This window comes from Phlebotomus papatasi, chromosome 3 (genome assembly GCF_024763615.1).
Source record: "Phlebotomus papatasi isolate M1 chromosome 3, Ppap_2.1, whole genome shotgun sequence".
In the NCBI taxonomy this organism is placed as follows: Eukaryota; Metazoa; Arthropoda; class Insecta; order Diptera; family Psychodidae; genus Phlebotomus; species Phlebotomus papatasi.
Window position 1 is genome coordinate 83,125,286 of NC_077224.1, and position 14,270 is coordinate 83,139,555.

The 14,270-nt window shown below is 31.9% G+C and overlaps 1 protein-coding gene across 1 annotated transcript in view; it reads left to right on the forward strand.

Moving 5' to 3' along the window:
- The first annotated feature begins 609 nt into the window (after positions 1-609).
- Positions 610-14,270, forward strand: part of LOC129806070 (zinc finger protein 729-like) — a 28,932-nt gene continuing 15,271 nt past the window's right edge. Inside the window, exons 1-2 of the mRNA XM_055854395.1 lie at positions 610-911; positions 1,005-1,466. Coding sequence (XP_055710370.1) covers positions 905-911; positions 1,005-1,466 — 469 coding nt within the window. The 5' untranslated portion in view covers positions 610-904. The remainder of the gene's footprint in view (positions 912-1,004; positions 1,467-14,270) is intronic.

Here is a 14,270-nt window from a genome sequence, read left to right on the forward strand (position 1 = left end):
GGAAAACATGGTCGATCGATGAAAAATTCGATGGTGAAAAGGTACACTTTTAATTTTTCTAAGAAATTAACAAATTAAAAGTTGTGAATATGAATGGATTTTCGCTTTATTTGGAGCAAAATTAACTAAATAATGAAACAGTGTTATAGAAAATATATAAATATAGTAGCCGTACTCACTATGGCGCTGTTATCTTGTAATATCGTTATCTCGTTATCTCGTTATGTTCTCGTAATGTATTTTATAAATGAAAAATTATAACAAGATAACAGATTACGGAGATTACGAGATAACAACGCCATAGTGAGTACGGCTAGTAATTTAGTACTGTATTTATTGTGAAAACAATAATGTTTCCATTTGGAGTAGCGAAAAATCTCCATTTGGAGCAGGTTTTGAATTAGCTTAATTTACCCTATGCAAAAGTGAAAAGTGCTTATGATAAAAATGAGAAATACTTTCCAAATCGTTAAAAATTTAAAATTAAAAACGGCGGTGAGATATTTGGCGGGAATCATCCAGCGCGGTGCATTTTGGGATGCAGCGTGAAGTTAACTGAGTGTGTCCCAAAAAGTGACAGCCCAGCGATGATTTGCTGTCAGCTTCACGAGAGAGACAGACAGAGCGAAGAAGAAGGAAAATTTGCGTTTACGGGGACAGTCACATGAAAAAAACTTGCCCAATTTTTGCCGGAATTTTCGTGGAAAAAGTGTTGGTTTTGCGGCAAAAAGTGACTTAACATGTGCATTAACCCCATGGCTAGCCCATTGAAGTGGAATGTTTGTGAAAAGTGGAGTTTTTGGGGTGAAAAGCTGTAGACAAACATTGGGAGTGATTTTGACTTTGGAGTACCCATTTTCTTTTTAGATGTAGTGTATTCCTCAGACGGCGGTAGTTTATCTTTATGGAAAGTAAGTAGTCCGCTCAATGATTAGCTTTTTGCTGTTTTTTTTTTTAATTTCCTTTGGAGAGATATTTATGAATTATTTGTTGGTTATTTGCAGAGAATAGATTGCGCACAGTTCCGTCAATGCTTCCGTTGAGCATCAAGAAGGACTCCGGGTCCAGAGATGGGGCGTCCGATGGCTCTCCGGGGGACATTGTTGTGTACGGACCCCACACGTCCAGGCACAATTCCAAAATTGTAGTTAACAATTCCCGCTCGGAGATTTCCGTGAGTGCCATTCAGTCCGGAGGACTCACGATAATCCCCACTGGTGCCTCAAAACCTGCCCAGAAATTCCCAGATTCCAATGATACGGCCAATCAGACGGCCACCAAGGTCATTGATCCACTGGGAATTTCAATTAAAGTGCCACAGATCAAAGAGATAACATCATTGTCCCTTCTGAGTCCACCAAAAGTCCCGGAAACCCAAAAAGCCATCCCAGAAAAACCGGCTGGACCATCATCCCGAGATGGTGATAGTGGAGAAAATTGTACAGCATCCCCTGAAGAATCCTGCGGTGAGTACACCTTTTCTCCCTTTAATTGTTCTGCGCAGTTACATTTTCCCTAGACATTTACTTACATGGACGTTTACATTATGTAGGGCCAAAAAGGGCGCGGGAAGAAAAGTCATTTAATGAGGAAAATTTTCAGATAAAATCAATACAAATCCAATTTTCAAAACTTTTCCTCTTGCTAACTTTCTTCATGACAATCTCCAGAATTTTCGATTAAATCGAGATACAGATGAGTGATAAAAATTATTTTACACCAAAAATATTTTTAAAATTCAGAAAAATATAAAAAAAAAATAATAAAAATAAAATAGGGAAATTATGGTACTCATAAAGATGCTGTGGACTAATGCACAACATTTTCCATGCGGTGCCAAGCCCTTTATTACAGCAGCAGCAGCGTTGTAAAATGAGGCCAAAGGGATACGACCAGTTACATAATACACCCTCAGGCAAAATGCCGAAGCGTCTGCTTAACTAAAAAATTAAATATGCAGAAGCTTGGCAAAAGTTTTAACATAAATTACAGAATATTATAAAAGCTCTCGCTCGGAAATCCTGCAATTTGAATTTAAATTTCAAGTTATTCATCAAATACACTTTTTTTTGCAAGCCCTTTTTTATTGCTACGAATAAAAAATTAATAATAGTCTTCTTGTAACGTAAAACATTATTCACATTCAATCAAATAAATCCCAATAAATATTTTAGTCTCATCGCATTTTTGGTTCGTTAGAGCTTTGAAAGCTTTCAAAGCTCTGTCCAATCAAAAAGCACGATGTTACAGAAAAAAATGACAGGCTTAGGGGAAGTTGGGGCAAAATGTGACAACCTACCATCTCGCCAAAGACTATTTTCTTCTAACTGGAAGGGAAATGTGGCTATCGAACCATTTTCTAAAGCTTAAATTTACGGAAATTCATAAAAAAATAAGCAGAGAGAAGTATTTCAGGCAAGACCAGGGGCATAACATTCCCTATGTTTCCCATATGATCCTAGCGAGCCGAAAAAACTTTTGAGTTTATTAGCTGTTTTCTGTCATTGTAGAATGAATCAGCAAATAATACTAATACAAAATAAAAGCCAATTTAATAACGAAGAGGCAACCGAAAACTCCAAATTGGCAACCTACGTAGTTTTGGAGATATCTCGTGAAATGTGTACGAAAACAGGGAAAAAATTACACTAAAAACTGTCGCATTTTTCAGAGCTAATGTCACCCCCCTGGGCAAGATATAGTTTCTAGTACTTTAGCTTTTGTATCATTTACCGTTTACGTTAAAAATCGCTTTGAACCGATTTATTACCGGTTCATAACCGATTGGAACCGATTCAGACTTATCGAGGATTCCAAGACCTTTCCAACGAGTCCAAAAATGACCCATTTCCTTGAGAAATACGTTCTCCAGAGCCTTTTTAATCTTTGACCTTGAAAAATCCTTCCTAGAAATAATTCAACGGTTTTTTCGTCTAAGGATAAAATATCCACAAAAATATGGTTTTGGTTGGATGGGAAGATCTCGGGGTTAATGAAGGTCATGTAAATGGTCCTTGGATCGATTTGTGGTATCCACCGAAGGGTATAAGTATCTCTGATCTGAGATATTCTGTAGTAGATTGATAACCAATGCTAAGACGGCGGTGGCCAGGGCAATAATTTCTCCTAGGATCCCAATTAAATGGAATAGGAAGTGCCCTGATGGGTCTAGAGTCTCTAGCGTACCTGTAAAGAGATAAAGTTGCTTTATCCTTGCGAAAAAGACTGCTCTCTCTCTCTCTTTTTTTCCCTTTCTTCTACTTGACGTCAAAACACTTATTATTTTCAATTCAATTAATTTATTTATAAATGTTTAATAGATAGCCATCTGTGAATTTTTTTGTAGTACTTTTGAGTACTACAAAAGTACTTTTGCATCACTTACTTGTACCGGTTGTCAATAAATTTACAAATCACTCAAATTATTGCCCAAAATACACCTTGGTTAAAATGGGATAAAACAAATACCAAAATGGGATAAAATCAATACCAAATTGGGATAAAATCAATACCAAAATATGATAAAATCAATACCAAAATGGGATTGAATCAATACCAGAATGTGATGGAATCAATACCAAAATGGGAAAAAATCAATACCAGAATGGGATAAAATCAATACCAAAATGGGATTGAATCAATATCAAAATGGGATAGAATCAATGCCAAATTGCGATAGAATCAATACCAAAATGAAATGGAATCAATACCAAAATGGGATAAAACTAATACCAAAATGGGATAAAATAAATACCAAAATGGGATAGAATAAATTCCAAAATGGGATAGAACCAATGCCAAAATAGGATAGAATCAATGCCAAAATGGGATTACTAAGAAAAAGCATAAAAACTTAAAACAACTCTATGGCAGATTTGAATTAACTCTATGAATTTCGATGTAATTAATACTCTTTCGGTGTAAAATTTCATCTCGACTGAAGTATATGCTTAAGTGTTTTCATTTTAGGAATATACTTCAGTCAAGAAGATTTTCGTGTGACAAAGTTCATATGGAACATCAACTAGAAATATGCCTAACAGTGTTTCATGAAGACATGTGCGATGCGTGCATCATACATGATATTTCACTCGGAACATAGGGAACTTGAGGAATAGAATGCTGTGCTTTGTCATAATTTAACTTAGATCCACAATTGTTTTGTCCATCTAAATTACATTACATTAAATCCCAGTTTCCTTTAGAAATATGCAAAAAATCCTATATCAAAGTACCCCCCACATCTCCTCACGTTTTTTAGAAAAACAATTTTTTAAAGTATTATCAAGTATTATAAATATTCTAGCAATTTATCGAGGAACCGTAAATGGGAACTAAAAATGTTTTATATTGTGAAATATAGGGGAGAGTAGAGAATTTTTGAATTGGTTCTTTTTCTATTTTTAAATGAAACTGGACCTTATCGTGATATAATTTAGCTCCACAAATTACGAAGCTAAATTGCATTATGATAAGGCTTAATTTACATTTAAAACCGGGAAAAGGCCAATTTCAAAGGTACCTCGATTCAAAGGTACCCGACTTCTCCTTATCTTTTGAAGGTATGCAATTATTCCATGTGTTTAATTGCGAATTCGCGCCTTCTTTGGTCCTGGAAATGTTCCTAATGTTGGAACCTCTGTTTCTAAAAAAATGGAATTATTAAATTTTTGTCTCGTCACATTTGGCCCATGCTCCCTTAAGAAATAATTTGATCCTTTATTGTCCAAATATTTTATTTATTTTTAATAATACAGTGTCCGCTTTATTATTGGGATGAATGGGAAACAAAATGAGAGATGTCCGTTTTGTTATCCGGATGGATTTTTTGAATTTCCTCAAGGTCTCGAAAATATAATAGAAGCTTTTTTTGATTTTTGTTTTTGTATAATTAGAATGAAAGTTTCAAAGAAGATTAAAAAGACGTAATAGAGAATTCTATGCCATTATACTTCATTTATTAAAAAAAAAACATCACAGGATTATTCATTTTTATTGCTGAACACACATGCATTCATAACCTCAAAATTATTTTAAACGTAACCGTCGAGAACTAGTCCGGATTGCACCGATCACACTGTAATTAGTGTCATTTTGCAATGTGAGTTATGTTGAGCCGTCAACCGTATTCTTAGTTGCTATAGTTATTTGAATTGGTTGAAACAGTATTTTGAGGTTATGTTATTTATTTTTATTCGTATCGGAATACTTGTTACAATGTAATCATTTTATATTGCTGTTGTATTCCGATTTTTCCAGAGTCTTTTGGGCAGAGGCATTGCATTATGTTACGTTTTAATACAGTGAAAATGTATTTTCCTGACATTTAGTTTTTTTTGTACCGGGCGAGACTCGAAATCACAATTGTGAGAGAGTTGAGTCAGAGATCTCATCCACCTAAGAGCAAACGGTCTTGCCTATGGCGCTTCTGAGATATCCGCTTTATTAGGTTATCTTGAACGTAACCTAAAAAATCTAAGCGTCTTTTGTATTGAGGCTTTCAATTTTTTATTTGATTAATTTCGCTGCTTTCATAATTCAAAAAGAGAAAAATAACAATTCAGCAATTCACGTAACGAATTTTACTTAAAAATATTAATTATTAAAAAAAATTAATCTTACTATAACATGATCAGAATATTAACTAAAATTTGAACAAAAGTTTGCATGCAGAGGACTAGCTTTTTTATTCATGTCTTAAAAAAAAATTCTTTAGATAGTTTGTATATTAATTTAAACAGTAATAAAGAAAAAATGCACTATTTTTGAATTATAAATTTAGGAAACCCTCTAAAGATTTCAATAATAATAATAATAATAATAATATCTATATAGGGAATGATGAGGCTATTTTGGGCTGGGCCTTACAATTTCAGTCGAGTTCCTGAAATTTGAATTACATTTGAGATTATGTGAAGAAAGTTTTGCGTGGAGTCTGAATTAGAACTATTTTTCTCTAGTGTTTCCTCAATATTGTCGTATTATATTAACTTCCGCAACAAATTCCATTTCTTTAACAATAAATTATATTGATATTATTCTCTAAAGTTATTTTTTTTTAAATTTGGGAAAGTGCATTTCTCATGAATTCTGTTACGTTTTTGGAAATATTGTTCAAATTCGAGGAGTGAGAAATGTCATCTATACCCTCCAAATGTTCAAATTTGAGGAGCTCTACTGTACTTATTTATTTATTTCCACAAAAGCTTTGTAAAACTTGTATATCAATGTAGCCCCAGCTTCCCCTACTAAATCCTAACTTGTATTTTACATAAAACTATGTCACCTTTTATGATTGTGTTCATGTTAATGTGGTTTCATTCTATGTTCAATTAAAGAGTCTATGGAAAATTAAGATTTAAAAAATACAGTCTTATCTAACTAACGGGTATTCTAGCTTTGCGAAATTCTTGAAACTATATACTGAGCACCAAAAATCATCTAACATTTTTTTCTAAATTCTATATTAATAAAGTTCTGTAGTGGTCGAATTGTAAATGTTACATTATTGATTTTTAGACAAAAACGATCGGTTCATAACCATTTGGTTTAGATTTATCAAGGATCCCAAGACGACGGATATATGTGAAATGTGAATTTGTCGTCTAACGCTAGAGGCGCTTGAATCGCTTGGAATCTTTAGTCAACGTTTACAGTTAATGCTCATAAAGCGTAAGAGAAAGAGAATTTGCAATGTTGCAGTTTTTAACCCTTTAAGGACGAGTGGGACACCGGTGTCCCAAAAGCAAAACCATTTATTTTTTGACTACAGAAAGTTATTTTGTCCTCTAAATAGCCCGAAAAATTACTTTCCGTTTTTGGGACACCGGTGTCCCATTTGTCCTAAAGGGCTTAACGTCCATCGCCGTCTTACCTTTGAAGGCTTTTTAGCTTTTTTTGTCATTATTGAAGCTTATATTTACAATGAACAAGAACAAGTTTTGATTTTTCAATGCCAATAATTGCATAAAACTTTATGATGTTATGATTTTATGATGTTTTTTTTAACGCATTTATTAAAAAAAAACAACTCATAAAATATATACATTACAATTACCTTTTTTTACAATTGTTTGAAAAAAATGTTGCAACAGAGTAAAGAAAAATTGAATAATTATTCAAGGGATCGAGTTTTAAGAGTTGTGAGAAAAACTATATAGGAATACGAGACGTGTTTTATGATTTTTGCCATGACGCTGTAAATTTTCTTTGACTTTGATGACTGCGAAGAGAATCATAAAAGTATTTCTGCAATTAACGCTGTTTTTATAATGTCTTTTTGAAAAGAGGAGGAATATTATTAATTTTTGTTTTTTAAATTAGAAAAAAGGGAAGTTATATTATTTGAAAAATATTTTCTATTTATTTAATGGGATTTTTTTTCTTGGTTTGTTGCTTGGTATTTATTGTGATTAAATTGTCCATGACCCCATATAAAGTGATCTCTTGTGCGTCATCACACTATAATAATTTTCATTAAAAGCACAATATAAAGAGCGTCTGAATTGTGAGGAAACATCCTTATTTGTTTAATAAGTCAACTTATGAAGTGAAAGAGAGAGATTCTTGGGATAAAATGGTGGTTTTTGTACGATATTGCATTTAATGACTTAAAATAACTTTTAATACATAGAAAATATAAAAGAAGAAGAAAAAAATATGAAATAGACAATTTTCTGTAATATTCTCCGTTTTTGGTGAGGAGAAACGAAAAGAGGAGAAAATGAAGAACAACGATTGTGATTATAAAACTTCTCGAAGAAGCATAATAAAAAAAAACCGTCTGCTTCTTTTTTTTTGTAAAAGAATTGAACAAAGAATAGAAGAAGAATAAGGAAAAATGAGGTTTTTTTTTTGTATTTCGCATAAATAGCATTTCATTTTATATATATTTTTTCAAGTATAACCAAAAAAAATGCTTGCCTTTGTTTCTTTAAAGGTAATACCCAAGGAGTTTAATGTTCTAAAAATAAAATTTACATGAAAAGTGCTTTATTTTTCAAACATGTACAGTACAATGTATTATGGGGTGGTGAATGTGTTGTAGTTGAAATTTTTCTGCATGTATTCGACAACATTGTATGGAGAGTTGAGTGAGACAAAAAGTACATTTGAAAAATCATGCTTTATTTTACAATGTGAAGAAGTGTAAGAGTATAGAGTGAAAAATGAGGAATAAATTGATAATTTTTATATTTTGAAAAAATGTATGAAAACCACATTTTCGAGAAGTCAAAGTCCCTTCGTGGTATTTATTACCCGCATTATTAATAGTATTTAAAAAAATAAATAAATAAAACAGAAAACAATGCAACGGTGAAGTCGAACTCAAAAGCATTCGAATAACTTGGGAGTTTTTCTTCACTGCTTCAAAAGTTATTTGAAAAGCAATTTTTGATATGTATAGTCAAATGTGCTAATAGGGGCGCTTCGCTATCTGGATCATTTATGACTACGCTAACTAGATAATCCACTTAAAATAATATCTTTAATTTTATTTCCGTAATATACTCACTACAGACTACAGTAACATAATATAACTATTCAAGTTTGAGAAAAAACAAAAATAATATTTTTATCCATTAAATAAGTGAGTGTTATCGACTCATTTCAATCTTGTGCCAGCTGGGTTCTTCATTAAAAATTTTCTAGCAGTGATATTTTCGCTAATGACAGATGGTTGATTGAAAACATTTATTGTTTTTTTCCTTGTGAAAAAAGTATTTTAAATCCAAAGGTTTAATTTAAAGTGAATTAGCGAAAAGGCGATCCAGTTAGCGCATGCTGACTTATTTCAGTATTATCATTATTTTATAAATTTTCTTTAATATTTTTGGTAATTTTGTTTATATAATGTTTTTGAATGAAACAGTGAATAATGCTATGGATTTAGAAGAAGTAAAAGAGAATTTCATCAGTCTAAAAACAAGCGTTTAAGTAGCACTCTTCGGAAGACGATCCAGTTACCTTACCTTACTATATCGGTATTGAAACCAATTTGAAAGAATTGATAAATAAAAACAAAATTTAATAAGAATTTCTTTTAAAAAAAATCCCCCAAAATAGTTTCCAGAGCAATAAAATTGATTTTCGAACAAAAAATTACTTATCGGGTTATAACCGGTTCATTACCGGTTCACTAGCGATTTATGAATCACTCAAAAGATTATCCAAAATACACTTCAGGAGTAATACAATTGAATCAGAAATAAAAATTAGCTATCGATTATGAATCGGTTCATTACCGGTTCTGAACCGATTGGAACCGATTCAATATATTGCAAATTTCAAGACCTTTCCAACGAGTCCAAACATGACCCATTCGGTCGAGAAATACGCTCTCTAGAGTCTTTTTAATCTTTGACCTTGGAAAACCGGTTGGAACCGGTTCAAAATATATCTGAAATTCCAAGACCTTTCCAACGAGTCGAAACATGAGCATTTTGATTGAGAAATACACTCTCTAAAGCCTTTTTAACCTTTGACTGGTTCATTACCGGTTCACAACCGAAGTCAACCGCTTTATAAATCACTCAAAACATTGCCTAAGATACACCTCAGGAATAATATAATTGAATCCGGAATAAAAATTAGCTATCGATTATGAACCGGTTCATTACCGATTCTGAACCGATTGAAACCGGTTCAATATATCGGAAATTCCAAGACCTTTCCAACGAGTCCAAAAATGACCCATTCGGTTGAGAAATACACTCTCTAGAGCCTTTTTAATCTTTGACCTTGAAAAAACGTTTTCAGAAATGATTCAGCGATATTTTCGGATAAGGACGAAACGTCCATCTGTAGGGGGATTATTCTGATTTGATACACTTTTTCACAAAAACCATTTCTTTTGAAATGCAACATTTTTCTAAATCTGTTTATCTGTTTTATATTAAAAAAAAACTGTTTAAAAACTGTCTCACAAAACTAAGCGTGATTTTAGACAAATTAAACTAATCAGATAAGGGCTTGCCAATTAAGGCCTTTGTGTACCTTTTCTGGTCCAATTTTGGTCATTTATTACTTCCAGTATCCTCCTGACCATATTCAATAAAATCCAAGAACACCCCTGGAGATTCCTTAAATTACACCTATCAGACACCGAAAGAACGTTGATTCTGTTTATCTTTTTTTACTATTGCTTGATAAATGTGTGTCACAATTTTTAAATTCTCCTTCAAATTCTACAAAAACAAGAAAAGAAAAAAAATTATAAAACCAGAATTAATATCTTCTGCAGCTTTTATAACCGTAAGAAACTCAGAAAAAGCGTATCCTAATTAATTTTTCAGTTTTTCTTTTATTTTATTTCTTTACATTTTCCTGACGAAAACCACTACACTTGTCAAAATACGACTAGAAAAAAACCTGCTAAAAACTTCTTGAAATAGGGAGACGTTGGAAATCAAAACCAGTCGGTTCTCTATGTTGTTTTTTTCTGTTTTGTTTTCCATGCGCTTGAAAAAGAGGGTTGCACCCTCTTTCTATGGTTTCTAAAATAAAATAGAATAACATTAATAAAAACTAAAAAAAAAACATCTGTCAGTTGACTGAAGTCCCAAAAAATATCCCTTTTGGGCCGTTGCGCCGGCCGAGAATAAACTTATTTAGGAATAGAAATCATTTGGGCAGAAAGCAAAAGACGTCTTATGAAGACGCGAAATATGTTTCTAGAAACACAGAAAACTTTTTAAACATGAAGAACCATTTCTGCAAAGAGGAAGATATATTTGAGAAACCCAGATACGTTTCTAGAAACATAGAATTTTTTTTAGAAAATAGTAACATGAAATCCAAGACATTTCGAACTCTGGAAGTGTATCCTAGAAACATGGATTGTAGAAACTTGGTGAAACATTGAAGAAACGTATTTCTGGAACCACAGAAATGTTTGTAGAAGAAGAACATTAATTCATTTAAAAAGTATTGTGACCTTCCAAGAAATGCGTATTCATGAAACACAACACTGCTTTTAGAAAAAAAAACATTCAAGAAATACTTAACGTTTTTGAAAACACGGAAGTGTTTCTACAAAAACAGAAATTTATCCAAGAAGCATGGAACCGTTCAGAGAAACGCGAAAGTTTATCCAAGAAACATAGAACCACATCTAGAAATTCAGAAACATACTTAAGAAACACAAAAATGTTCGAGGAACATAGAATAATATTCTAGAAACACATTTGCGTTTCTGGAAACACGGATGTCGTTTTAGAATCAATAATACATCCAGGAAGCATTTAGAAACGCTCCAAGAAACGTGGAAGTGTATCTAAGAAACATGGAAATGCTTGTAGAAATTTAAGAAACACAGAAACGTTTTTAGGGGTGGAGAATAACACGTAGAAAAACAGTAACACATGCAAGCAGCATGGAAACGTTCCAAGAAACGCGGAAGTGTAATCAAGAAACACGAAAAGATTTCTAGAAATTTAGAAACACCTTCAAGTAATACCGAAACATTTTTTTAAATTTAGAAACACTCCAATAACACGTTTACGTTACAGATCTAAAAAACATGAAAACGTTCTAGGAATCATAGAAGCATATTTCAGTTAACACGAAGAGTTCTTGAAATTTAGAAACAGATTTAGTAAACAAGAAAATCTTTCTAGAAACATAGGAAAACATTCAAGAAACACATTTTTTTGTTTCTGTAAGTATCGAAGTGCTCTAGAAAAATAGAAACACAAGCGAAAAGCATGGAAATGTTTCAAGAAACGTGGAAGCATATCAAAAAAACGACAGTTTTTAGAAATTTTGAAACATCTCTAGAAGAACCACATTAATATACATGAAAGCGTGTCCAAAAAGACGGCAAGGTTTCTATAAACTTAAAAATACATTTGAACAACACGAAACTGTTTTATAAACGTAGGAAAACATTCAAGAAACACGTTTACTTTACGTAAACATATCCAAATACAGTAGACTCTCGCAAATTCGGCTCTTTTAAGATCGGGCTACTTTTTAATTCGGGCAGCGATTACATTTGAAAAAAGTTTGTTGTCATTTTTCAAGTTTGATTATGATTATCAAATGAATCAAATATGCTCAAATTTGGCATGGTTTATCTTAGTTTTGATGTGATTTTGCATTATTGAGGGATTTTCATGCAATTTACGTTATATGAGTGTGTAAACTCAATATATATATGCACATTAATAAAAAATCGTTGCATTTCAAGAAGTTTGTTGCCCGAATTTCTGTCTAATTCGTCTGACATTTCGGTCCCATATGTCCGAATTTGAGAGAGTCTACTGTAGCATGGAAACATTTCAAGAAAAGTCGAAGCATGTCTAAGAAGCACAAAAAGAAATCTAGAAATTTTGTAACATGTCTGAGAAATATGAAATTGTTAATAGAAACGTAGAAAAACATTGAAAAAACACGTTTACATCTCTGGAAACACGAAAGTGTTTTTTTAGAAAAATATAAATGATAAATGCATTCAAGAAGAATAGAAACGTTTCAAGGAAAGACAAAGCGTATTCAAGAAACAGCAAAAGGTGTTTAGAAACTTAAAAAAAAATCATTCAAGAAACACATTTACAGAAACACATCTAAATAGCAAGTAAACTGGAAACATTCCAAGAAATATAGAAGGATATTCAAGAACTGCTTTTCTAGATTTCCAGAAACTTTGTCGTGTTTCTTAAATATACTTCTACGTTTCCTGTTCGTACCATGCTGTTTGGATGTGTTTCAGAAAACGTGTTTATTGAATGTTTTTTTTAAATTTTTTTGAAACCTTTTACTTTTTTTTTGAATACGCTTCCATTTTCCTTGAAAAGTTTCTATTTTCTTCAATGTATTTCTATTTTTCTGAAAAACACTTCCGTGTTTTCAGAATTATAAACGTATTTCTTGAACGTTTTTATACGTTTCTAGGAACCTTTCCGTGTTTCTGTTGTATTTCTGTACTTTTAGAAGCATTTCCGGTTCCGTGTTTCTTGTATGTTTTTTCTAGATATCTAGAGCATTCTCAAGTGTCTTATGGCCTCTATACACTAGAACAATTTATATCCATATTGAAGAGTTTTTCCTACACAAACGTTGGGAAATTACTTCAATATGGACATAAATTTCTCGAGTGTGTATAGGCCATTAAATGTGTTTCTAGGTTTCTAGAAACCTTTCCGCGTTTCTTGAATACGCTTCCATGCTACTTTATATGTGTTTCAGTAAACGTGTTTCTTGTTTGTTTTTTAAGTTTCTACAAACATAGAAACACGACAAAGTTTCTGGAAATTTCGAAACATATTTCTTGAAACCAAAAATGTTTCTACGTTTCTAGAGATGTAAGAAAACGTTTCAAGAAACATGTAATCGTATCCGAGAAATATGAAAATATTTCTAGATATTCTCTTGTATCTTGGGATTTACGTTTCAGTTAGGATTTTGTGACAAAAAACAGGTGCAATAAAAATGCTATTTTTCAAAATTAAAAAAATATAATTTCCCTTGTAAAGCTAGACATTTTGACAAATTTTTAACAAAGATACGTTAGAAATATTTCCTTTCCAAGTAGATTAAAACCCAGGGAATGTATTGTTCAGTCGTTTGAACAACAAAAAAAAAGAAAAAGAAGAGATAAAAAAATTCCCTCGTTTTCTAACCACGCCAACGTCTATCTCTTTCTTTTTAAATATTTATTCTCGGTTTTATTTTACCCAGAGAGAGAGATCTCTAAACGCAGACTGACAAAAAAAAAGAAAAATAGACTCAGTTTTGCCCTCTTCGACAGCTTTAAAATATAATCTTCTTTTGGTTCAAAAAAAAAAAGAAAAGGAAATAAGAAATTTACTGCGAGAAGAGAGAAAATATTTGAGAGAAACGATGTTGACTTGGGTTTTTGTGATTATTAACTATATATAGTGTAAGAAAAGGGCGAAAAATCGATAAATGTGTCTGGAAGTTAATATATATATTTTGTTTTTTTTCGGAAAACATGCAGTAATTCGCAGAATTTTAAATTGACACAGAAAAAAAGCAATAAAAATACAATGTGTTTCCCATGCGAGAAAAAAGTTTTTTTTTTGCTCAACATTTCAGTTTAAATTTTATATATATTTATTCTTTCAATATTTCAATTTAATTTTTTCAATGTATGTGTGTCACGTTATGTTTGCATAAGTCATTATGTACATGTATAAAACTTTCAATAACAAACTCACAAATGGGTGAAGAGAAGAGAAAGAGAAATAAATAAAATGAAAAAACAAAATATAATGTTATTACAGTCGCAGTAAATTCAATTATAAATA